At 46.0% G+C, this 23060-nt stretch overlaps 2 protein-coding genes across 5 annotated transcripts in view; one reads left to right on the plus strand and one right to left on the minus strand.

Moving 5' to 3' along the window:
* Positions 1-112: 112 nt before the first annotated feature.
* Positions 113-19525, minus strand: DDX27 (DEAD-box helicase 27). Of its 2 annotated transcripts, XM_036826642.1 has the most exons (21): positions 19351-19525; positions 17177-17323; positions 15954-16013; positions 15532-15697; positions 14437-14480; positions 14233-14319; positions 13436-13541; positions 12007-12180; positions 11183-11333; positions 8636-8735; positions 8375-8516; positions 7308-7461; positions 6399-6480; positions 6110-6287; positions 4161-4267; positions 3851-3953; positions 2398-2492; positions 2179-2302; positions 1568-1655; positions 416-490; positions 113-284 (listed from the first exon to the last, which is right to left on the minus strand). In XM_036826642.1, the coding sequence occupies exons 1-21, from the start codon at positions 19441-19443 to the stop codon at positions 266-268; spliced, it is 2295 nt and encodes a 764-aa protein (XP_036682537.1). In that variant the 5' UTR covers positions 19444-19525; the 3' UTR covers positions 113-265. The 2 variants fall into 2 exon arrangements, with proteins under 2 accessions (XP_036682537.1, XP_036682538.1); XM_036826643.1 differs by lacking the exons at positions 7308-7461; positions 8375-8516; positions 8636-8735 and having other exon boundaries at positions 151-284; positions 19351-19507.
* A 121-nt stretch (positions 19526-19646) lies between these two features.
* STAU1 (staufen double-stranded RNA binding protein 1) overlaps positions 19647-23060 on the plus strand; it is an 88393-nt gene continuing 84979 nt past the window's right edge. For 2 of the 3 annotated variants that reach the window (XM_036825045.1, XM_036825046.1), the window contains exon 1: positions 19647-19740. In XM_036825045.1, the coding sequence (XP_036680940.1) occupies positions 19684-19740 (57 nt within the window). In that variant the 5' untranslated portion in view covers positions 19647-19683. The remainder of the gene's footprint in view (positions 19741-23060) is intronic. The other variant, XM_036825057.1, reaches the window with a different exon arrangement.

Below are 23060 nucleotides of genomic sequence, written 5' to 3' on the forward strand. Positions count from 1 at the left end.
CTGCGCCACCAGGGAAGTCCCTAGTATTTTCTTTACGTGAAAGCTAATCAAGAAAGGAGACTTGGCTGACAAGGATGCTTGGGAAACAGCTATATACCACCACCACCCCCAACTTTTCCGTGTCTTTAATGTACAAATGACAAAGATGTATTAAAGTTTTAAAGAATTTTTTTTACAAACAGAGAAAAGAGAGACCAAACCAGGATGACTTCCCACAAAGAAGGGATCTAAGAGCCGCCCCATGAACTTCTTCAGGCCACCATGGCTACTTCCTTCTCTTGTACCTATGAAGAAAATGAGCAGGGTAAAGACCAACCCCAAGACCAGAAAGAGGAAAGAGAAGCTCCTTTCCCAGGAAAGCTTTCCTCTCCCACCCGACTCATAGCCTCTGGTCCTCCAGAACTGCAAACATTACCTGGATTTAGATTTAAAGTTTCCTCCTCGTCTCTGGTGGGGCAAGCCCAATTGTTTTCTTTCTTCAAAGGAGGGGCTGTGAATGAGAGAAGAAGGCAAAATGTTGGACAAGCAGGCAATGTTTCACCCCCCCCATCCTACCAGCTCCCACACAAAGCAGCAGCACCACAGATGCGTCATTTTCAGGGCCTGAGGTTCTAAGTCTGTGTTCTTCCACCTGATAATATGGGTTTATGGAAGTCAGGGCCCAGCATTAAAACAAGACTGGAAGAGGCCCTTCCTTCTTGTGTATATAATAAAACTGCTTGGGTAACTTAGTTTACCCAGCCACCAACCCCAGCCCAGAGGATGTGGGGAGGAACAGCACATTCCCAAGAGCACACCAGAATCCTTTCTTTGGGGTTCTATCACTCCCCTGAGAGAAAGCTCTATTTCTGAACCAAAAATGTGCTATTTCACCTCCAAGGCAGGAGGGCCTTAACACTTCTCTTACTCTCACCCTGGGAATCCACAGATGGGCTGGCGGGGGAGGGGGCAGACAGGAGCCCTTGAAATTATATACAGGCAGACCTCAAAGATATTGAGGGTTTGGCTCCAGACCACTGCAATAAAGTGAGTATCGCAATAAAGCAAGTCACACGGATTTTTTGGTTTCCCAATGCATGTAACAGTTACGTTTACACTATACTATAGTCTCTTAAAAAAGTGTGCAATAGCATTATGTCTAAAAAGAAAAACAATGCACATATGGTAATTTAAAAATACTCTATTGCTGGGAATTCCCTGGCGGTCCAGTGGTTAGGACTCCGCACTTTCACTGCTGGGACCCGGGTTCGATCCCTGGTTGGGGAACTAAGATCCTGCAAGTGTGTGGCGCGGCCAGAAAATAAATAAATAAAAATTAAAAAAATAAAAATACTCTATTGCTAAAAAAAGGCTAACCATCATCTGACAACGCAGGGTTGCCACAAACCTTCAATTTGTAAAAACTGCAATATCTGTGAAGTGAAATAAAGCAAAGTACAATAAAACGAGGCATGCCTGCATTATAAAGCTGTAGGTATATGAGAATTGGGAGTGGGGAAGGAAGGAGGGAGAAGATTCATAGCTTTCATCAGAATACCAAGAACTCCATGATGACTTAAAACCCTACCCAGCTCGATACTGTTTCAGGGCCTTCTTGCTTGTGTTGGTGAGTTCTTCATCAAATACAGATTTCTTCACCTGCTTTTGCTTCTTTGCTGTGCACAGAGAGAATGGGTTAGATATGGCCTTTTTGTCCCAAGCTCCTAAATCCCCTTAAGCTCAAGGTAATGGTTCCAAGTTCAGTGGATGCTCTGGCCTGATGTTTTATTGACATGGAAGCAAGACATCAGATCCCAGCAGAAAAGAGATAAGGAATCGTAAGTACCAGGTGTGAAGAACCACTCCAAAGGATGCCTGCAGAGTCCAAAGGTGGAATGGACCACCTAAACATAAAATGGGCTGAAAACATCTTCCCCTCATTCTACCCTGACCCACTCCTCCAAGCAGCAGCTGGTAAGGATTTAGGCTCCAGAATCAGAAAGGCTTGAGTTCAAACCCTACTAACCACGGGGTCACTTCACCCCTTGGAGCCAATAAAGGACAGCTGTACACACCTACATACTCATTACTCAGAAAATGTGGGCTCTTATCATCATCCCTCCCCTTTGTCCCTGCCCACAAGCACAGGTTTCAGGCAGAACCTTCCTACCAGCTCCTTCAGGCTCCCCATCTGCCTACCAGGGCCCCTCGCTGGCTCCTCCTCGGGCATTGCTCGGGCCCGCTTGGCTCTGCGGTTCCTCTTGGCCAGCCGCTCAGCAAACATCTGGGCCTTGAGGATTTCAAACTGGGACCTTTCGTCTGCCTGGGGAGAGGATGACATGTAAGTGTGGAACAGACCTGGCAGCCTTGACCCACATCCTCAGGCAGGGACCCAACTCCAAAGGGGAGGCTACTCACTGTCATCTCCCCCTTTTTCTTGACATCCTTCATAAACTTCTTCCTTTTCTTCTTTCCCCTTATGGCTAAGTCAAACTCCTGCAGAGCCTTGGCAACTGGGATGAGAAGAGAGCGTTGAGAGTTCAGGTACCATTTTATAAAATCTTTTTTTAAACTTACAATAAGAAGAAGTGTACATATTTAAACGTGATACATTTAAGGGCTTAAAATGAAAAGCAGCAATCACTTCCTCTCCTGGTGGTTACCTCCATCTCACTAAATAACACGCTTGTTCCACTATTTCTTAATTAATCCACTTGAGACATTCATTATATATCTGCCTCGGATTATGAAAGATATACTTCCCACCCCTTCCCACAATATAGTTATAACTCTATTTATAACACAGAAACTTAACATACATACACCTTAATTTTTTGTCCCATCAAATATAGACAGTATTTCTTAAATGCTGGTACTACCTCTTTGGAGGGTAATTTTGCAATCCCTAACAAAATAATAAATACACATAGCCTCTGACCTACAATTGCACTTTTTGGAACTTACCTTGTAAATCAAATATGCTTGCTTAATTGTGAAAGGGCATCTGTATAGCTACCCACTACATCACTTGTTTATAATAGCAAAAGATTGGAAACAACCTCAATGTCCCTCAATGGGGAACTAATTAAAATAAACTATAATCCACCCATATGATGGAAGACCACACAGCCACTGAAAAAAAGGCAGCTATATATGTGCCTACATAAAATGATCTCCAAACTACAAAATTCATTGAAAAAAGCAAGGTGTAGACAATGTGAGTTTGTTTGTTTGTTTTTTAAAGGGAGAGAAAAGGGAATATATATATCTAAATATCTTTCTGACTTACTTTTTTTAAATTGTGGCAAAATACATACAACATAAAGTTTGCCATTTTACCCATTCTTTAGTGTACAATTCAGTAGCATTAATGACATTCACAATATTGTACAATCATCACCATTATCTGTTTCTAAAACTTTTTCATCATCCCAAACAGAAGCTCTATTACCATTAGGTAACAACTCCTTCCCCACAGCTCCTGGTAATCTCTATTCTACTTTCTGTGTCTATGTATTTGCCTATCTAGTACCTCATATAAGTGGAATCATAAAGATCTGTCCCTTTGTCTGGATTATTTCACTTAGCATGTTTCCAGGGTTCATCCTTATGGCATGTACCAGAACTTCATTATGGCTGAATTAATATCCCATTGTATGTACCTACCACATTTTGTGTATCCATTCATCTGCTGAAGGACGTGGTTGTTTCCACCCTTTGGCTATTGTGAATAATGCTTCAATGAACACTGGCATACAAGTATCTGTTTGAGTCCCCGTTTTCTATTCTTTGGGGTATAGACCTAGGAGTGGAATTGCTGGGCCTGATGGTAATTCTATGTTTAGCTTTTTGAGGAACCTCCCCAACATACTTTTTTCCTTCTTCCTCTCTTCTTTGGTCTGGAACCAGCTCCTTTCAGGCTCAGGGTTTGGTGCCCCCTTCCCTTTCTCCAGGAGCCGCTGTGCTGTGTTGATCTGTGGGGACAGCAAAAGGATGCCTGCCATGAAACCTACACCTGATAATACAGAACATGGCGGCTGCAGGAAGCCACTGCCTGTAAATGCTTGGGGCTCTGATGATACGTTTGGCAGACACAGCGTATCAGAAGGCAGACCAGCCGGGGCCCACACAGTCTGCTGACTAAGCAGCACTGTGGACCAGAGCCCTCCTCACAGCCTCACCTGGGCTTCTGACTTTTGCATCTCTTTTTCTTCAGCCTCTAACTGCAGAACTGCATACACATCCTTCTCCATTTTCTCAATCTTGTCCCGGAATTTGAGGATGACGTCTCAGGGGAAAAGAACAAAAAAGATTTTAAAATAAGGATGACTATGGTGTAGCTGATGCAAACAACGCAGATGGTTATTTTTTTTTAATTAATTAATTTATTTATTTTTGGCTGTGTTGGGGCTTCGTTGCTGTGCGCGGGCTTCTCATTGCGGTGGCTTCTCTTGCTGCAGAGCACGGACTCTAGGCGCACAGGCTTCGGTAGTCCTGGCATGCGGCCTCAGTAGTTGTGGCTCGCGGGCTCTAGAGCGCAGGCTCAGTAGTTGTGGCGCACAGGCTTAGTTGCTCCGCGGCATGTGGGGTCTTCCCAGACCAGGGCTCGAACCCATGTCCCCTGCATTGGCAGGCGGATTCTCAACCACTGTGCCACCAGGGAAGCCCTCAGATGGGTATTTAGTGACACAGAAAACTGGGTTGTTTTTTTTATGTTTTTTTTTTTAAAGAGATTGGAGTTTATTTATTTATTTACTTATTTATTTTTGGCTGTGTTGGGTCTTTGTTTCTGTGCAAGGGCTTTCTCTAGTTGTGGCAAGCGGGGACCACTCTTCACCGCGGTGAGCGGGCCTCTCACTATCGCAGCCTCTTTTGCTGCGGAGCACAGGCTCCAGACGCACAGGCTCAGTAGTTGTGGCTCACGGGCGTAGTTGCTCCACGGCATGTGGGATCTTCCCAGACCAGGGCTCGAACCCGTGTCCCCTGCATTGGCAGGCAGATTCTCAACCACTGTGCCACCAGGGAAGCCCTGTTTTGTTTTTTTTTTATGTGTGGCTTCTCTGCTTAACACCTCCCCAAAGGCTTCCTGATGCTCGTGGAATAAATTCCAAACTCCTCAGCGTGGCCCCTGCCTACCTCTCTGACCTCTGCCTACCCCTTGCTCAAAGGCCTCGGGCCTCTGGCCCTCCCTGTCTTCTACTCCCACATCAGGTGTGTTCCTGTCTCTGAGGCTTTGCCCTGGTTTTCCCTGCTTGGCACACTCTGTCCCCAGACCACCCACGGCCATCTCATTCTTGTCATCCAGGACTCAGCTCAAATGCCATCTGTCAGAGGCCTTTTCTCTGCAGCTTTTCTAAAGTAGGCACTTCTCCTGTCGTTCTCAATCACACCTACTATTAGCTTATTTATTGTGTCTTTTCCCCAACAGTGTCAGCTGTTTTGTTTCCTGCTGTATCCCCAATACTTAGAATACAATAAATAGCAATAGACTGAATGAATTAAATGAAAATTTTTTAAATGAAAGGAAATAAAAAGACCTATGAATGGAAAAAAAGGTCTTGAAAAGATGTGTATCTAAATGTTATGAGTGGTGAGCTCTTTCACACACAATTACATTTTTACTCTTATTTGATTTACTTTTTTCCAACACTGAATACATATTACTTTTGTAACTTAAAAAAAAATTTTTTTAATGATGTGCTTTATATAACCCCTACAGATGAGTAAAAAAGGAATGAAAGATATACAGAAAGAATAAGTACTGACCTCCTCCCCATCCTCGGCCCCCACCAAGAGGAAGTGGGGAAGGGTTAGTGGGGGTGGTGCCTTAAGAAGAGGCCTTTTCTTCCCAAAGGCTGGCGAATACCTATGACTAAGCACTTGGGGCACAAGTCTCTCCTCAGTCCCTTTCACACACAGAGAGAATGAAGCCCAGAGAGGCAAGGGGAGACCTGCCCGGGGCCCCTCAGCAAGGGAGTGGCAGAGCTGGGATTCAAATCTGGCCCCTAACTGCAAAGCGCCTGCTCTCACCCATTTCCCTCTGCCCGCTGCCCCGTCCTTCGGGGTCTCAGCTAGGATGCTCCCCCGCCCACCCGAACCGCCCTGAGCCGCGGCACTGACGCCTGCTCACCCTGGGGCGGCGTCCGGGCCTTCACGGGGGCCTTGGCGGCCTTCACGATCTCCTTCAGCATCTTCCGCTCCTCCTCTCCCACCAGAGAGACTGAGCGCCCGGCCCGGCCGGCACGAGCTGTTCGCCCCACCCGGTGGACATAATGCTTGATGGTGTTGGGCATCGTGAAGTTGATGACCTGGAAGGCCAAAGTTAAGCATCAGTCAGACCTGGGAGTCGGCGGGAAGAGGGGGACATGAGGAGGCAAAAGGACTCCAGCAAAAGCTCAAGGAAGATGGGGCCCGCTCACCGTTTTGACCCCCTCGATGTCAAGTCCACGGGCTGCTACATCTGTGGCCACGAGGATGTCAATCTGTTCATCCTTAAAGCGCCTGGAAACAGCCACAAACATGTTCCTCTGAATACCTGACCCTAATCAATACTCTGCAGAAGCCTGAGCCAGCCAAGAGAACACAAACCCTTCTGGAGTCAAGCAGCAGAGTACAGACCATCACAGTGGAGACAGATCCTAAATGTCAGCCTGACGACACTTACATGCCCCCCAAACATCCCACAACATAGAGCAAATGTAGTTTTGTGTATACCACTTTAAGCAGAAATTCCTATAAATAGAGAAGCTTGGGAACCACAGAGCTAGACTATAACACGGAGCAGAGGCAAATGCCTCAGCATTCAAAACAGCCTTTAGGAAACAACTGTCAGCTGCCTGTGTGAATAAGGATCAGTGGAGAGTCCTAAAGGGCTCCTCCTTGCCTACCAAGCTGACTCGATTCTGCGAGAGTTAAACAAGAAATCACGTGGAAAAGCACAGGGCCTGGCAAAGTAAGTGCTCAAGAAATACAAATGGATTTGCTTCAGGATCTCATTCTAGCAGACCCGGGTACGTCCCCTGCTCTGGACAGGCTGCAGAGATCAGAATGTGTGCTGCGTCATCCCAAGTCAATTTCCTGCTGTGACCCTGCTCAGCAGCTCCCACGCTCAAATCCTGGGGCAAGAGTATCATCTTCTACAAAGTCAAAGTTCTGACTATATCTAAGACATGACCTTAGAATGGTTAGGCTAAAATTTTTGAAGTGGGGAACTGTACTGTATCCCCTGGTGTCGCTCAAACATGACCTCTGGATGGTACTTTCCATCTTTGGAATGAAGAGAGCCCTCTCTGAAGGATGGGTGGGAGCCTCAGCCCCCGAAACTTTACCGGAGGGCCTCCAACCGCTGCGTCTGTGACAGGTTGCCGTGGAGCTCGCCCACCTGGAGCCCCATCAGCCCCAGGAGGATGTGCATGCGGTGGGCCTGCTTCTTGGTCTGGGTGAACAGCATCACGTGGTCGGTGAAGGTTCTCGTCAACAGAGCTGCCAGGGAGAGAGGAGTGAGCGGGAGGCCGCCTCCAGCACATCCTCCCTCCTCGCCTGCAAAGCGGCTGCTGTGCCTGGTTCGGGGGCGGCAGGTGAGGCCCCTGCCTTGCGGAGCTCCCACTCCAGGGGAGAGCTGCAGAGGCCGAGTCCCAGTTCTCGAGGGTGGTAAATGCCGTGAGAGAATGAAGAGAAGATGCGGCAGCTTCAGGGCTGGCCTCTCTGAGGAGGTGACAGTAGGCTGAATGACAAGACAGTCTCATCCACGAGAAGATTTGGGGGAAGATTCCAGGCAGAGGAAAGAGCAAAAGCTTGGGGGGTTTGAGAAAGCGAAAGCAGGTGGGTGTGGCTGGAGCACCATGAGCTAAGGCGCCAAGGCCGGGGGCTCCGGGCAGGCAGGGGGCTCTGGGCAGGCCGGGGCAGGTCCAGGGGTCTTACAGGACTCGCTACGGAGCATGGATTTCAGTCTAAGAGCAATGGAAGACACCAGAGGGTTTAAACAGCGAAGGAACAGGAGTGAATGCTTGTTTGTAAATGATCCTTTTAAATGGTCTGCAGTGTGGAGAAGGCACTTCCACAGGACAGGGTGCAAGCAGACGGCCAGGTCAGAGGCCGCTGCAACAATCCAGGTGACACAGTAGTGGCCTGGACGAAGGGCCAGAGGGGCAGCTGGAGGGAAGTGGCTAGGAGTTCAGCAGGACATAAAGAGGACTGGACGGTGGAAGGGAGGTGAAGCGATGAAGGAAAGGGAGGAAGAACTCGTGGTGAAAGTACGGAGCAGAGGAACAGCAGTACCACACACTGGGGTAGCGGAGACTGGATGGAGGAGTCGCCGGGGAAAAACCAACACTTCGGTGTGAAGCTCAGGGGAGTTGAGCAGCCCTCCCTGCTCAGTTCCACCCTGGGCTTTCACCTGCCACGATGGCTTCCCGGTCCCCTTCCCGGTTTGGCCGGATCCGGATGAACTCCTGCCGCAAGAAGGGGGCCACGTCCGTGTTGCTGTTCACAAATATCCGGACAGGATTCTTCAAGGAGACAGAAGCCAGATCTTTCACCTGCCAGGCACAAAGGCAGGGATGCTGACCAGCCTGTCAGGAGGCAGGGAGGGAGGCAAGCCGGTGCTCCAGCTCAGCCCGGGGTCCTCTGCACCGCCCCTCTGTTCCCTACAGCCCACCTCATCCGTCATCGTGGCTGAGAAGAGCATGGTCTGGCGGTGGTGGGAACACATCCGGATGATCTCCTTCATCTGCTCCTCAAAGTACTCGTCCAGCATCCTGGCAAGCAGGGGCGGGGAGGAATCAAGACAAACGGACTGAGCTTGCATCTGTATCGATGAAGGACAGAAAACACTGCACAGGCGATGTTTCGATACTGTCATTGGTTATGTTTCAGGCTCATTTATTTACTTATTTTATTAGTGTTATTTTACCCTTTTTTCCAAGATTCACCAAGAATTATCATTTGGCCATATTTGCTTAGTCTTTCTTTTTTCTTTTGCTGAATCATTTGCTATTAAGTTGCAGATATCATGACACCGGACCCCTAAATATTTCAGCACACATTCCCTAAGAACGGTGACTTTCTCCTACATAAGCACAATGCCGTTATCACACCTGAGAAATTCAAGTGTCTGAATGATATCTAAAGTAAAGTACAATGTATATTCAGTTTTCCCTAACTGTCCCCAAAACGTCATTCTATAGCTGTCTTTTAATTTTTTTAGTCCAGGAATGACAGTTCCTACGTTGTACTTGGTTGTCACATCTCTTTAGTCTCCCTTAGTCTAGAAAGTCCTCTCATCCTTTTTCGCACTCTGAATATGTCTAATTCTTCCCCAGTGACTGGATTCAACAATCACTGCTGGGAGCGGGGTCGGGGGCAGCCGTGCACCTCACTCTCACTCCATCCGGAGACAGACGGTCAGTTTGCTCCAGCATTGCAGTTTGGTCACTTGGTTGAAGTGGTGTCTACCAGCTCTCTCCACTAGGAAAGGAACCTCTTTCTCTTTGCAGATAATAGTCATCTGTGAGATTACTGTGACTCCAATTTTTTCAACCCACCCAATCCTTTACAGTATTTCTCGTCCAGTTCAGGCTGCAGTTGAGGAACAGGTATCACCTTTAGTTGTCGTGTCTCTTTGGTCTCAATCTGAAACTTCCACAGCCTTTCTTGGTCTTTTGAGACACTGATATTTTTGATATTTAAAACCCAAATCAGATCATGTTCCCTTGGCTTAGAACGATCTCCTTTACCTCCTTCAGGCCTCAAGAATGCTCGGGGGAGGCAGTCGACCAGTTATTCAACACCTACTGTGCATCTGCTAGATTCTAGACACAGCCCTGGCACTGGGATGTGGCAGCAGGCAACACAAGCACAAAGCCGGCCCTTCTTGAACATGAAGTTCTGGGGAGAAGAGGGACACAGCCACCACACGAGCATTCAGGTAACAATGCAGGAAGTCAAGGAGGTGTAGCACCTCAGAGAACATAAGGCAGGAAGGGAAGGACGAGGCGGGGGTGTGGGGGGAAGGGAGGAACTGGTTTTTTTCGTTTTTTAAAAAAAATATTTCATTTATTTATTTATTTATTTTGGGGGGCTGCATTGGGTCTTCGTTGCTGCGCACAGGCTTTTCTCTCTAGTTGCGGTGAACGGTGGCTACTCTTCATTGCGGTGCGTGGGCTTCTCATTGCAGTGGCTTCTCTTGTTGCAGAGTACAGGCCCTAGGCGCACGGGCTTCAGTAGTTGTGGCGTGCAGGCTCAGTAGTTGTGGCGCACGGGCTTAGTTGCTCCGCGGCATGTGGGATCTTCCCGGACCAGGGATCGAACCCGTGTCCCCTGCACTGGCAAGCGGATTCTTAACCACTGGACCACCAGGTAAGTCCCAGTAACTGTTACAGAGTGGCCAGCAAAGTGACAGCTGGAGCAGAAACCTGAGAAGGTAAAGGAGGTCATTCCAAGCTGAGGGAACGACGATGCAGAAGAGAAGCCCCGAAGTGGGAGTGTGTGGATGGGATTTACCAATGGATATCCTGGGGGGTGAGGAAATGAGGAGACAAGAATGGCACTGAGAATATGGCCTGAACAACTAGAAGGATGGAGTTGCCCTTCAGTGGGATGGGAAGCGGGGGAGGGGCACAGAGGATGAGAAACTTGGTTAAGGACCTGGTTAGTTTGGAGATGCTTCAGTTTGAGAGTAAACTTGAACAGCCTCATTACCCTGCCACCTCCACAGCAGTCCAGTTCATTAAGAGTTCATTCTGTTGAGTCACGAAGGAAAGAGGTGAGCAGATGGGACACGAATGAGAGAAAGGAAGGAAGAGAGGGAGGGAGGGAAGAGGAGGAAGGGGGGAAGGAGGGGAGCCTGCATCACAGTAATCGAGGCTGTTGGTTGAATCCTCCCTATGCACTGGCACTTTACTGGAGTTACTCCTTGAATCCTCAACACCATGAGGTGGGTACTTATCCCCCACTTACAAACAAGAAAAGATTTGCTTTGAGAATCTAAGTAACGTTTCCCAATCTCAGGAAGCGGTAGAGCCAGAATTTAACTTGCCTTCCCTCTTAACCATCACATTACAGAAAAAGAGCAGGATAATCTGGGCTAAGATGGACAAAGGCTCAAACATGAACAGCTGAACTGGTCAAAGCCATGTAGGACCAGGCAGAGTGCAGGTTCCCGTCCCGGGGTGTGGCCCTGGGGACCCCACCATTTCAGGTGTACCTGTCAGCCTCATCCAGGATGAGCACCTCGATGCTGCTCAGGTGGAAGGAAGGGCAGTTGTGGAGGTGATCAATGAGCCGGCCCGGGGTGGCGATGAGGATGTCAGGCGCTGCCCGAAGGGCTACTTCCTGAGACTTCACGTCCAGGCCGCCTGCAAAAAGAAAAGCCCACCAGGCAGCCAGCTGAGTCATTCACCAGTACGGGCTGAGCCCTGCTACCTGCCAGCTCCCATGGCAGATGCAGAGCAAACGGCAGAGCACAAGACTGACAGAGGCCCCACTTGCGCAGATTTTACAATATGGTGGGAGAGACAGATTATTTAATCACAATTGTGCTAAGTGCAAAAATCAAAAAAGATGATGACACAAAGGCACTTCAGAATACAACAATTCAACCATCCACCAACTGAGAGATGCAGCTGCGAAACTGATAATCTTTCTAAATCACCTACAATTTCCTACCGCATAAGGAGGGTAAAATGAAGGTTAGATAACACTATCATATAACATCATCAGAAAAATTCTGCCCCAATAAATATTTGATTCATTATTCATGCAAGACAAAATTATATCCTAAGTTTGTTCAGTATCAAGAAAAAATCTGTTTCATAATTTTGAAGTTTCATTTTGCAAGGCTGCTTAAGTCTCAGTCAAACCCCCTCCCCATCCCCCTCACTATCTACTATGAAAACGTTATCTGGTTTTTAAGTGGTTTCAATCACGTGAAGGCTTTCCTGCACCCGTCCCCCTCGGACAGTGGTGCACATCCACCCTCCACCACGTCACACCCTCTCAGAGGCAGCCAGCCCTCAGCCAGACACTCACCCACAGCCAGGCAGGTGGTGATGCTGCAGAACTGGGCCAGCTGCCTGGTGACGGAGTGCACCTGGATGCCCAGTTCACGGGTGGGAACCAGCACCAGCACGCGGGTCACCGCAGCCTGGCGGGGTTTGTAGATCAGACGCTCCAAGACGGGCAGAGCAAAAGCTGCAGTTTTACCTGGAGGGAAGGGCAGCAGGAAAAGCAAAATGAGAAGAGCTTCTGTCCTTCCCAGGTCCAGGTTTTCACCTGCACACAGAAAACCTACATATCTACTCAGAGGGAAATGAAGCAACTTATTTTTCATAAAACTTTTATTCTGGTTTTAAATCGCATGGTCAGGGCTTCCCTGGTGGCGCAGTGGTTAAGAATCCACCTGCCAATGCAGGGGACACAGGTTTGAGCCCTGGTCCGGGAAGATCCCACATGCTGTGGAGCAACTAAGCCCGTGCACCACAACTACTGAGCCTGCACTCTAGAGCCCGTGAGCCACAACTACTGAGCCCACATGCCACAACTACTGAAGCCCTCGTGGCTAGAGCCCGTGCTCTGCAACAAGAGAAGCCACCGCAGTGAGAAGCCTGTGCGCCGCAACAAAGAGTAGCCCCCGCTCGCCGCAACTAGAGAAAGCCCGCACACAGCAACGAAGAACCAACACAGCCAAAAATAAATAAATAAAATAAATTTAAAAAATCAATCAATCAATCAATCACATGGTCAATGTAAAAAATCTGGGAAATACAAAAAAAACAAACAAACAAAAAACAAAACAATAAAAATCACCCACAGTTCAGCCAACCAGAGGTAAGCATTACCAAAACAGTATCTATATCACCAATCTTTTTTTTAATGGACAAAAATACAAAAATATTAATTTTAATGCAATAAGACTATATATTGTTTAGTAACTTCCCTTTAAAAAAAACATATATTTTCCTATTTCTTTAAGTACTCTACTTTTTTTAAATGGTTGCATCGTATTTTATTACATGACTATTTCTATTCTATTCTATTACATGACTATATAATTAACTGCACTAATACACAATGTTGTGATAAACATCCCTTTTATAAAATCTTCACTCCTATGACAGGGGCCTATCATGGGAGTGACAGGAGGTCATGGTCACAGAGACACCCTGACAGGATTAAATAAAAATGACCTTCACCAGACCACCTGAAACCTGTAACCTGTGACTACCCTATTTAAAAAAAGTAAAGAGTTTCTATTTAAAAAAAAATAGAAAAATATATATTAATATTTTTCTAAAAGGGAAGTTACTACACAGAATATAGAATGTTATTGCATTAAAATTTATATTTGCACATTTAGCAAAGTGGGCTTTTGGTAAGTCAACCCAGAGCCTATTCTATGTTGCACATCCTCCTTCCTCCTCCTCTCCCTCCCCCACCCCCGAGTCCCGATCCTTGTTACCTGTCCCAGTGGCTGCACAGGCACAGATGTCCTTCCCCAGCAGACCCACAGGTATGCATGCCTTCTGGATCGGTGTGGGCTCCTTGAAGCCCATGGCTGTGATGGCCTGAAGAGGAAGAAAAGATAGGGTCAGAGAGGAGAGGAGGGGGAGTCTCAGCACAAAACAAACAAGGCAGGTCTCCAAACAGGTTTCAATCCCTCCCAGTCATTCAATCCACCTACTGTGTGTCACTTTTCTAGGCCCTGAGGATATAGTGATAAACAAAAGGAACAACCCTGCCCTTAGAATCCGGTAGAAAAAACAGGCTGAAAACAAACACGTGTCATATGAAGATAAATGCTATGGAGAAAGCTACAGCAGTCAAGGGGGCTGGCAAGGGCGGGGCGAGGGGATGATGAGTGCAATTTACAGAAGGGTTGTCAGGGAAGGTCTCATTGAGCAGGGGATACTGAGTAGAATCCTGAAAGAGGCGAAGAGCACCCCAACCAGATTTCTGGAACAATCTTCCAGGCAGTGGGAATAGCAAGCACAAAGGCCCTGAGGAAGAAGATGCCTGGCCTGTGTGAGGGCCAGTGAGGCCAGTGTGGCCAGAGCAGAATGGCTGCTGAGAGACGTCATCAGAGGGGCCCAGAAGGGGCAGGGTCGTACAGGCCAAGATGGAAATCTTTGTGTAAGAGGGTTCTCTGGCAGCTGTGTGGACAACAGAGTTCAGGGAGGCCACGAGCCCGGTTCAGGGCAGACAGCCCAGTTATGGGGCGACTGCAAGAATCCCATGGTTGACAAAAGAAGCCACTACCTTCAGAAGCGGGCGGGAAAGGTTCATGTCCTGGAATGAGAGGTTTTCATCATACTGAGATGCATCTTCAAAAAATCCTCCTGCGTCCTACATCAGAAAATCAAAAGACAGAATGAGAATTCAGCCAAAAGGGAACTAAATGACCTTTAAGTTCTTTCCGGTTGTAAAACCAAGCTGCACACTGTTGTCCAAGCCCACGCTCACCTGTCCTTTCTTCTTCTTCTTCTGCTCCTTTACTTTGAGTGTATCTATGGAGACAAAGAGAGCTGATGACCAGGGCTCATACTTCCTGAGCACTCAGTCTGCTAGACACTGTCCGAAGCGCACTACGTGGACGGACACCTCACTGAATCCATGCAACAGCCTGAGGGAGCTCCTGTCACCAGCGTCGCCTCACAGAAGAGGAGGCTGTGCAGCTGTGCAGGTAAGTCACTCACCTGAGGTCAGACAAGAAGCAAAGTCGGCAGGTTCCAGAGACAAGGCTCCCAACCACTGTGCTACATAAGGATGCTTTAGCACTCATTTCTGCAAGAGATGTTAATGGAGCACCTACTACGTGGCTGGACTCATCTGAGGTGGGGGACCTATCACCCCAAATAAGTTTGAGTCATAGAAGTGCCAACAGCTGTGTGGGGCTGGAGATGAGGAAAAGAGTGAACGTGGGAATTCCCTGGCGGTCCAGTGGCTAGGACTTGGCGCTTTCACTGCTGGCGCCTGGGTTTGATCCCTGCTCGGGGAACTAAGATCCCGCGAGCCTCGCAGCATGACCAAAAAAAAAAAAGGAAAAAGAAAAAGTGAACTTTGACTGCAAAGTACAACAACCCTAACAAAATCCCAAGGAAGAAGAGAAGCTAAAAGAAAAGAAGTCAGGACTTCCCTGGTGGCACAGTGGTTAAGAATCTGCCTGCCAATGCAGGGGACATGGGTTCGAGCCCTGGTCCGGGAAGGTCCCACATGCCACAGAACAGCTAAGCCTGTGTACCACAACTACCGAGCCTGCGCGCCACAACTACTGAAGCCCATGCGCTCTAGGGCCTGTGCTCCGCAACAAGAGAAGCCACTGCAATGAGAAGCCCGTGCACCACAACGAAGAGTAGCCCCAGCTCACCGCAACTAGAGAAAGCCCGCGCACAGCAACGAAGACCCAACGCAGCCAATAAGTAAGTAAATAAATTTAAAAAAAGAAAGGAGGTCGACATGGAGATCTTAAATTTAACTGTGTAGAAGAGCATAGGATAACCTACAAAGTAAAAGCGAACACTCCAATTTCCAGTCCCCATTTCTGACAGTATCGCCTACCTGCTTTGGTGAGGACGTTCTCATCAGCTGACGAGTAGTCAGTCTCTGATTCTTCATCTTCTGTGGCTTCCTCATCTTTCCCTTCAAAGTCTTTCTGCTCCTCCGGTTCAGAGCCCTCCTTTGCTTCTTTCTCCTTCTCCGACTTCCCAGACTTGGCTTCTTTATCCTAGAAAAAGAAACTGTAATAAAGCAAGGCGACTACAAACTTCAGGAAATCCAGAACCTATGAAGAGCAATATTATGCTCTCAGGCCTGGGAGAAAACTATGCGGATTCTTTGTGACTATTAACCACAGACACACAGAGAAAGCCTGCCTGCACCAGCCGTACTGCAACCTAGGCTCCAAGAGAAATGGTGTGGTCACACTGAGAGTAAAGCTCAGGGCTCACCTACAAAGAGAAGTAACTGCTTTGCTTACTCACCTCTGTTTTCCTCTTCTTTCGAACTTTCTCAATCTTCTCATCTAATGTCGTGGCTGCCCTCTACAGATAAAAATAAAGAGATAAAAAAGAAACATACGTATGGGAAAGAGATAAAGCAAAGGGCTTCTTAAGGTAGGGTCTCAGATGTTAAATATAGAAAAAGCTCATCTGTACTTGGACAGATTAATCAATCCATAGATTATTCACAACAAAACAAACAAGCAAACAAAAAACCATTAAATAAATGGTCTTTTTGTGAAAAAACTTCAAATTACCTGGAACCAGTAAGAACACCCACATTGTAGAAGGTGTTTACTATTGAGAATGATACAGTTACCAAGAGATGTCACATTGTATCTGAATGCTACTTGGAAAAACTCTTCCCCTTGCCCATCGGACATAATTTAGCCTATCAAACTGTTGAAAGGCAAGCAAATTCAGGTAACACTGGATCTTGCTAAAACTTTCGAAAGGTGAGGTAATGGCAGGCCCCCTTGATGCACGCTCAAAGCACCCTGAACTGCTACAGCGCTTACCACAGCCATAAGGAATGGCTTAATTGTTTGTCTAGTCATTTTCTACCCTGCTAGAATGTAAGCGCTGTAAGACCAAGTCGGTAACTACATGAAGTACACATGAAAAGGAAAAAAAAACCCGCTCACGATGACTTTGAAAAGGCAATGCTGTTTTATTTGAAACAGAACAAGGACCAGCAGGGTCTGGATTAAACTGCCCTGAGCAGGCAGTATTTCCCTCGGAAGCACGTGAAATGGAAAACAACTTTTAAGCACCTTCTAGCTTGTTAACCAGATTCAAAGAAAAGCACAGGGTCTTGGCAAACAAGCAGATGACAGTGACATTCACAGCAGTTTGGGCTGTGATGTGTGGGAGCCAGGGACCCTAAACAGAAAGGCCACATGAGATCACCTGGCAAGTGACAGAGAGTGATAGTATCTGTGGGGCAGAGTCAAGCCTTCAAAAACACCACTACCGAGGATGCCTGCTAGATTGTTCTTTGTTACAAACCAACATAAAAAAGGTTTCTTTCTAATATTCAAAACAAGGAGCGAATACCTAGAAAAGAGACGATTGTAACATAGCTATGTCCATTTTTTAAGCAATTTATATGTAACATTTGGCATTCCTAAACCACTGGACCCTGAAGCCCACTGTCCAACCCTAACAGCCCACGGCCTGGAACTGCCTATCTGTGTCAGTCTCACCTTCTTCTTGAGCTGGCTCATGACGTCAGCCATGGCCCAGCTGCCATCGTACATCCCCTCCTTCTCAGTGAAAATAAAGTCAGGGTTGAAATCAGCACTGCGGTTCTTCTGCAAGGCTTTCTGCTTTCTGCCCAGCACAATGGGCCCCTGGGAAGAGGGAGAAGCAGGATGACTATGGGACTGAGATGAAAGAACACTGGAAAAAGAAGAAGGAAATGAGGGTACCCAATAAGAGAACAGAAATATACAGGGCAAAAGCTGACAGATGACAAGAAGTAGAATAATCTACAATTGTCCTGGGAGATTTTAACACATCTCAATAATTGACAGATCAAGCAGACAAAAAAAATGAGTAAGTCCGTAGAAAATTTGAACAGCACAATTAATAAGCTTTATTCCAATGAACATATAGAGAACACTGCACTAGAGCATGTACATTCTTTCTAAGCACATGTGGAATAGTTGCAAAAACTGATCACATAGTATTCCTTTTAAGCAAATCTTCAGTAAGTTCAAAAAAATCAATATTATACAGACTCTGTTCTCTGACCACAATTCAATTAAGTTAGAAATAAATAACAACAACAAAAATTTTTTTAATTCATACATTTGGAAATGGGAAAGGAAGGAGAACTGGCTGAACTATGGCTTCAGGAGGATAAACAGAAGAAAAAACCCTGAGAACTAAAAAGTGCTATACTGATTTTTTTTTTCTTACTTGAGTTAAACAATTTCATAAGAACTCTGACCCTAAACTTTATTAGTAATGATTATATCTCATTTCTCCAGTACCTAGTTTAAATCGGTAATTGTATAGCACTTCAAGCTAAACTTGAAGTTTAGTATTATCATTTGCCATATTTCCTTCAGTCCTTTTCTATGACAAATTTTTAAAAAAATTTTATTGAAGTATGGTTGATTTACAATGTTGTGTTTAATTTCTGCTGTACAGCAAAGTGACTCAGTTATACATATATATTCTTCTTCATATTCTTTCCCATTATGGTTTATCACAGGGTATTGAATATAGTTCCCTGTGCTCTACAGTAGGACCTTGTTGTTTACCCATCCTATACATAATAGTTTGCATCTGCTAACCCCACACTCCCAGTCTTTCCCTCACCCCACCCCCCCTTGGCAACCACAAGTCTGTTCCCTATATTTGTGAGTCTGTTTTTGTTCCGTAGATATGTTCATCTGTGTCGTATTTTAGATTCCACATATAAGTGATAATTTTTCTATGATAGTTTTCCATTCAAGAAACAAAAAGATTCTGGCTGCTAAGTGGAAAATACACTTGGGGGGAGGGAGGTGGCGACAAGAGAAACAGTTAGAGACCAGGTATGTTAGGATTGTAGGTATCCAGGTACAAGATGGCAGTGTGTCCTGGACTAGGGTGGAAGCAGTGTGGACTGAGGGGGGAAGAAGCTTAAGAGAGATTTCTGAGGTAGCCTGCAGAACACTGGAGGGGAGAGAGGCTGGATAACTCCAAGGTTTCTGGCTTGAGATGAAGCAGGTTGGGAGGGTGAGGGAGACCAGAGTTCAGCTTTGGAAAAGCTGAATTTGTAGAGGCCGAGGGACGCTCAAACCAGAGGTGTCAGTAAGCAGATGAGGCCATAGAAGGGAAAACACTTGAGCTGGAGCTTTAAAGGGTGAGCACCTTTTCATGACACCGGTCCCTTTTTAACTGCCATGCTGCTTAATGTCTCTAACTCCGCACCACAACATAAGCTTCAGGAGAGCGGTGTTCCTTGCCCTTCTTGTTCACCGCTGTGTCCTGAATGCTTAACACTAGGTGTAGCACATATAAATATTCAATGAATACTGACTTAATGAACGCATGGATAACCATGGCTCCTTGACTAGGAACCAGGACTGACTCTGTCTCTGGATCTCTATGACACAGCGCCTGGATTAAATATCAGTTCAGTGAATGGGTACTGAGTTCACCAAGGCGACACAGAATAGCACGGGCACAGGCGCGGAGGTGAGGAAAAGCTAGTGGCGAGCAAACTGAGGAAGATCTGGGGGTCCGGGTGAGACCCAGGGACACTTGCCGGCCTGGCAGAGGATGCTGAGCCCTTGGGGGCAGGGACCTGAGGCACCACGGGGAAAGGAAGCAGTCAAGGACATCGGCTGCCAGCCGCCGCGCTCCCACCCCGATCGGCTCATACCTCCTCCTCCTGGTCTTCGGAGTCAGTCTCTGGCTCCACCGGCACCTCATCATCTTCGCCTATGGTCCCGATTAAACCCAGCTCCGCAAGCATGTCGCCGCAGCAGCCACTTCCGGAAACCAGCGCGGCGCGCTAGGCGGCTCTCCTGTTTCCGCGACCTCAGCGTCTTCACTGCGCTTGCGCTTACGTCACTTCCGCTTGGAGGCCGCCCTGGCCCGCCCCCTCTCGCAAACTCTCGCGGCGCGCGAGCGGCAATCTGGGGCGTGGTTTGTGTGACGAGAGCAAGGCACGGCGTTTGTGTTAAACAAATTCCGTTCTCTTGGTGCTCAGAAAATGGTGGGACGGTTGGTTGGAGGCGTGTGCGAGTTGCGGAGGAGAAAGTCTAAAGAGGTGCGTGGATGAGCTCCGTATATTTATGTACAAAAAAATTGCGGAAGAAAATACAATAAACACTTAGCAGTGATTGTCTCTGGGTGGTAGAATTTTAAGCGATTTTTAGTTTCGTCTTAGGTTTTTTTCCACAGTAAACATTTATTTTCATAAAAAAAGAAAAAATTAAAAATAGGAATAGCTGGGACTTCCCTGGCGGTCCAGTGGTTAGGACTCCGCACTTCCACTGTCCAGGGCGCGGGTTCGATCCCTGGTCGGGGAACTAAGATTCCGCAAGCCACCGCTGTGAGGCCAAAAAATAAGAATAGCTAACACATATAACATTTACTCTGTGCCAGGTACTGATCTAAGCACTTTTACATGTATTAACTAATTTAATCCTTACGGCAACCCTAGCAGAAGGTACCATTACTGTCGCCATTTTACAGATAAAGAAACTAAGGCGCAGAGAGGTTCCCAGGATCACAGAGCCAGTTAATTACAGAGCCAAGATTGTAACTGAGGCAGTGGCTCCAGGGTCCTTAAGGAAAGTAGATCTCACAGCTTACCAGGAAGTTTTCATCTCTTCTCTGCTTGTGGAAATCTTACTGAATCTTAACTTCCTAAACACCACCTCCTACGTGAAGTCTTCGTGGACTACCCATCCTCCTTCATAGCTGTTTGCTCCTTCCGTGTTAACACTTTCTACTTGCAGCAGAGTTGCAGTTGTGTCATAAAAGTAGGTTCAGTTGTCTTCTTTTTTTTTTTTTGCTATCTTAACTATTTTTAAGTGTACAATTCATTGGCATTAATTATATTTACAGTGTTGTACAACCATCACTGCTATGTGTTTCCAAAACTTTTTCATGAGCTCAAGCCAAAGCCTTGTAACCATTAAGGAATAGCTAACTCCCCATTCTTCTCTCTCCCGAGTCCTGGTAAACCTCTAACTTACTTTATCTCTCTATGAATTTGCGTGTTCTAAATATTTCATGTAAGTTGAATTATACAATATTTGTCCTTTTGTGTCTGGCTTATTATACTTAGCACAGTGTTTTCAAGGTTCATCCATGTTGTAGCATGTGTCAAGTTCAATATGGCTGAATAATGTTCTGTTGTATGGATATACCACGTTTTGTTTATCCATTCATCTGTCAATAGACACTTGGGTTGTTTCCACCTTTTGCCTATTGTGAATAATGCTGCAATGAACATTGGCATACGAGGATCTGTTTGAGTCCCTATTTTCAATTCTTTCAGGTGTATACCTAGGAGTGAAATTGCTGTCATATGGTAATTCTGTGTTTAGCTTTTTGAGAAACCACCAAAATATTTTCCACAGCGGCTGTACTTTTTTTACATCAGTAATATATGAATATTCCAATTACTCCACTTTCTATCCTGTTCACTTCTGTATCCCTAGTGCTTAGTATATAGTAGGCATTCAGTAATTACTAGATGAATAAATGAGTGAATGAATGTCCTTATGTGTTTTTGAATCATTTTCAGATGTCCGTCAAGTCTATATGTCAATGTTTGCTCAATTCAAATAGGCCTTATGTCAACTCTGGCTCCCTCCACTCTTCTTCCCTGAGCTCTGGAGGGCCGGAACCATGTCCAAGTCATCCTTGTACCTTGGAGCACTTGTACCTGCAAGTGCACAATCTATAGTGAAGGACCAGCATTTTAACTTTCCAATCCATTGCAGACTGGTACTTCTGTAAAATACAATAAAAATGTGTGGCAAGATCAGCTTGCTAGAAAACTTTCTGAAAGCTTATTCTTAATTTCTATATTTATAGTGTCCTGAGCAGGTAATGAACAGTTTACAATTTAAGTCACACTGTCCATATTTTGAGTCACATTGCCTTGAGCTCTTAGAAAACCAAGACAGCATCACATGGGATTAAAGACAAAGATGGAGGTGAACAGACTTTGTTTACTACAAAACATCAGATAAATGCCAATTGTTAGATTAATACTGTCCATTGGAACTTTTTGCAGCATGAAAATGTTTTATATCTGTGGTATCCAATATGATGGCCACTAGCCACAAGTGGCTATTGAGCACTTGTAATGTAGCAAGTTGAGGAATTGAATTTTCTGTTTTTATTTTAATTAAAATAGCCACGTGGCAGCGGGGGGAATAATTAGGAGTTTTGGATTAACATATACACACTACTATATATAAAATACATGGGGAATTCCCTGGTGGTCCAGTGGTTAGGACTCGGTGCTTTCACAGCACGGCTGAAAAAATAAATAAAAATAAAAAGATTTATTCTCTTAGCAACTTTCAAATATACAGTACAGTATAATTATCTGTTGTCACCATGCTATACGTTACATCTCCATGACTTACTTATTTTATAGCTGAACGTTTGTACCTTTTGACCACCTTCACCCATTTCACCCGCCTCTGGCAACCACCCACTGTTCTCTGATCTATGAGTTTCAGTGGGGGTTGCTTTTTTCTTTTTAGATTCCACATATAAGTGAGATAATACGGTATTTATCTTTCTCTGTCCTACTTATTTCACTTAGCATTATGCCCTCAAGGTCCATCCATGTTGTTGCATATGGCAAGATTTCCTTCTTTTTTATGGCTGAATAATATTTCATTATGTATAAATACTACATTTTCTTTATCCATTCATCCATTGATGGACACTTAGGTTGCTTCCATGTGTTGGCTATTGTTAATAATGCTGCTATGAATATGGGGGGTTCAGATACGGTTTTTTTTTTTTTTTTTTTAATTAATTTATTATTTATTTATTATTTATTTTTGGCTGTGTTGGGTCTTCGTTTCTGTGCGAGGGCTCTCTCTAGTTGCGGCAAGCGGGGGCCACTCTTCATCGCAATGCGCAGGCCTCTCACCGTCGCGGCCTCTCTTGTTGCGGAGCACAGGCTCCAGACGCGCAGGCTCAGTAATTGTGGCTCACAGGCCTAGTTGCTCCGCGGCACGTGGGATCCTCCCAGGCCAGGGCTCGAACCCACGTCGCCTGCATTGGCAGGCAGACTCTCAACCACTGCGCCACCAGGGAAGCCCCCAGATACGGTTTTGAGTTAGTGTTTTCATTTCCTTTGGATAGATACCCAGAAGTGGAATTGCTGGATCATATGGTAGTTGTATTTTTAATATTTTGAGGGATCTTCATACTGTTTTCCATAGTGACTGCACCAATTTACATTCCCACCAACAGTGCACAAGCGTTCCTTTTTCTCCACGTCTTCAGCAACACTTATTTCTTGCCTTCTTGATGATAGCCATTCTAACAGGTGTGAGGTGATATCACCTTTTGGTTTTGATTTGCATTTCCCTGATGATTATTGATGTT

Source organism: Balaenoptera musculus, chromosome 15 (assembly GCF_009873245.2).
Source record: "Balaenoptera musculus isolate JJ_BM4_2016_0621 chromosome 15, mBalMus1.pri.v3, whole genome shotgun sequence".
Classification (NCBI taxonomy): Eukaryota; Metazoa; Chordata; class Mammalia; order Artiodactyla; family Balaenopteridae; genus Balaenoptera; species Balaenoptera musculus.

What these genes read in the sequence shown, in the direction of transcription:
- DDX27 (XM_036826642.1), bottom strand. Translation starts at nt 19,443, where the DNA reads ATGCTTGCGGAGCTGGGTTTAATCGGGACCATAGGCGAAGATGATGAG. An exon ending in CCGGGAAGCCATCGTGGCAG is followed by an intron (nt 7,462 to 8,374) that starts GTGAAAGCCCAG and finishes TCTCCCTGGCAG; the next exon opens with CTCTGTTGACGAGAACCTTC. An exon ending in AGAGAGGAAGAAGGAAAAAA is followed by an intron (nt 2,493 to 3,850) that starts GTATGTTGGGGA and finishes TTCTCATCCCAG; the next exon opens with TTGCCAAGGCTCTGCAGGAG.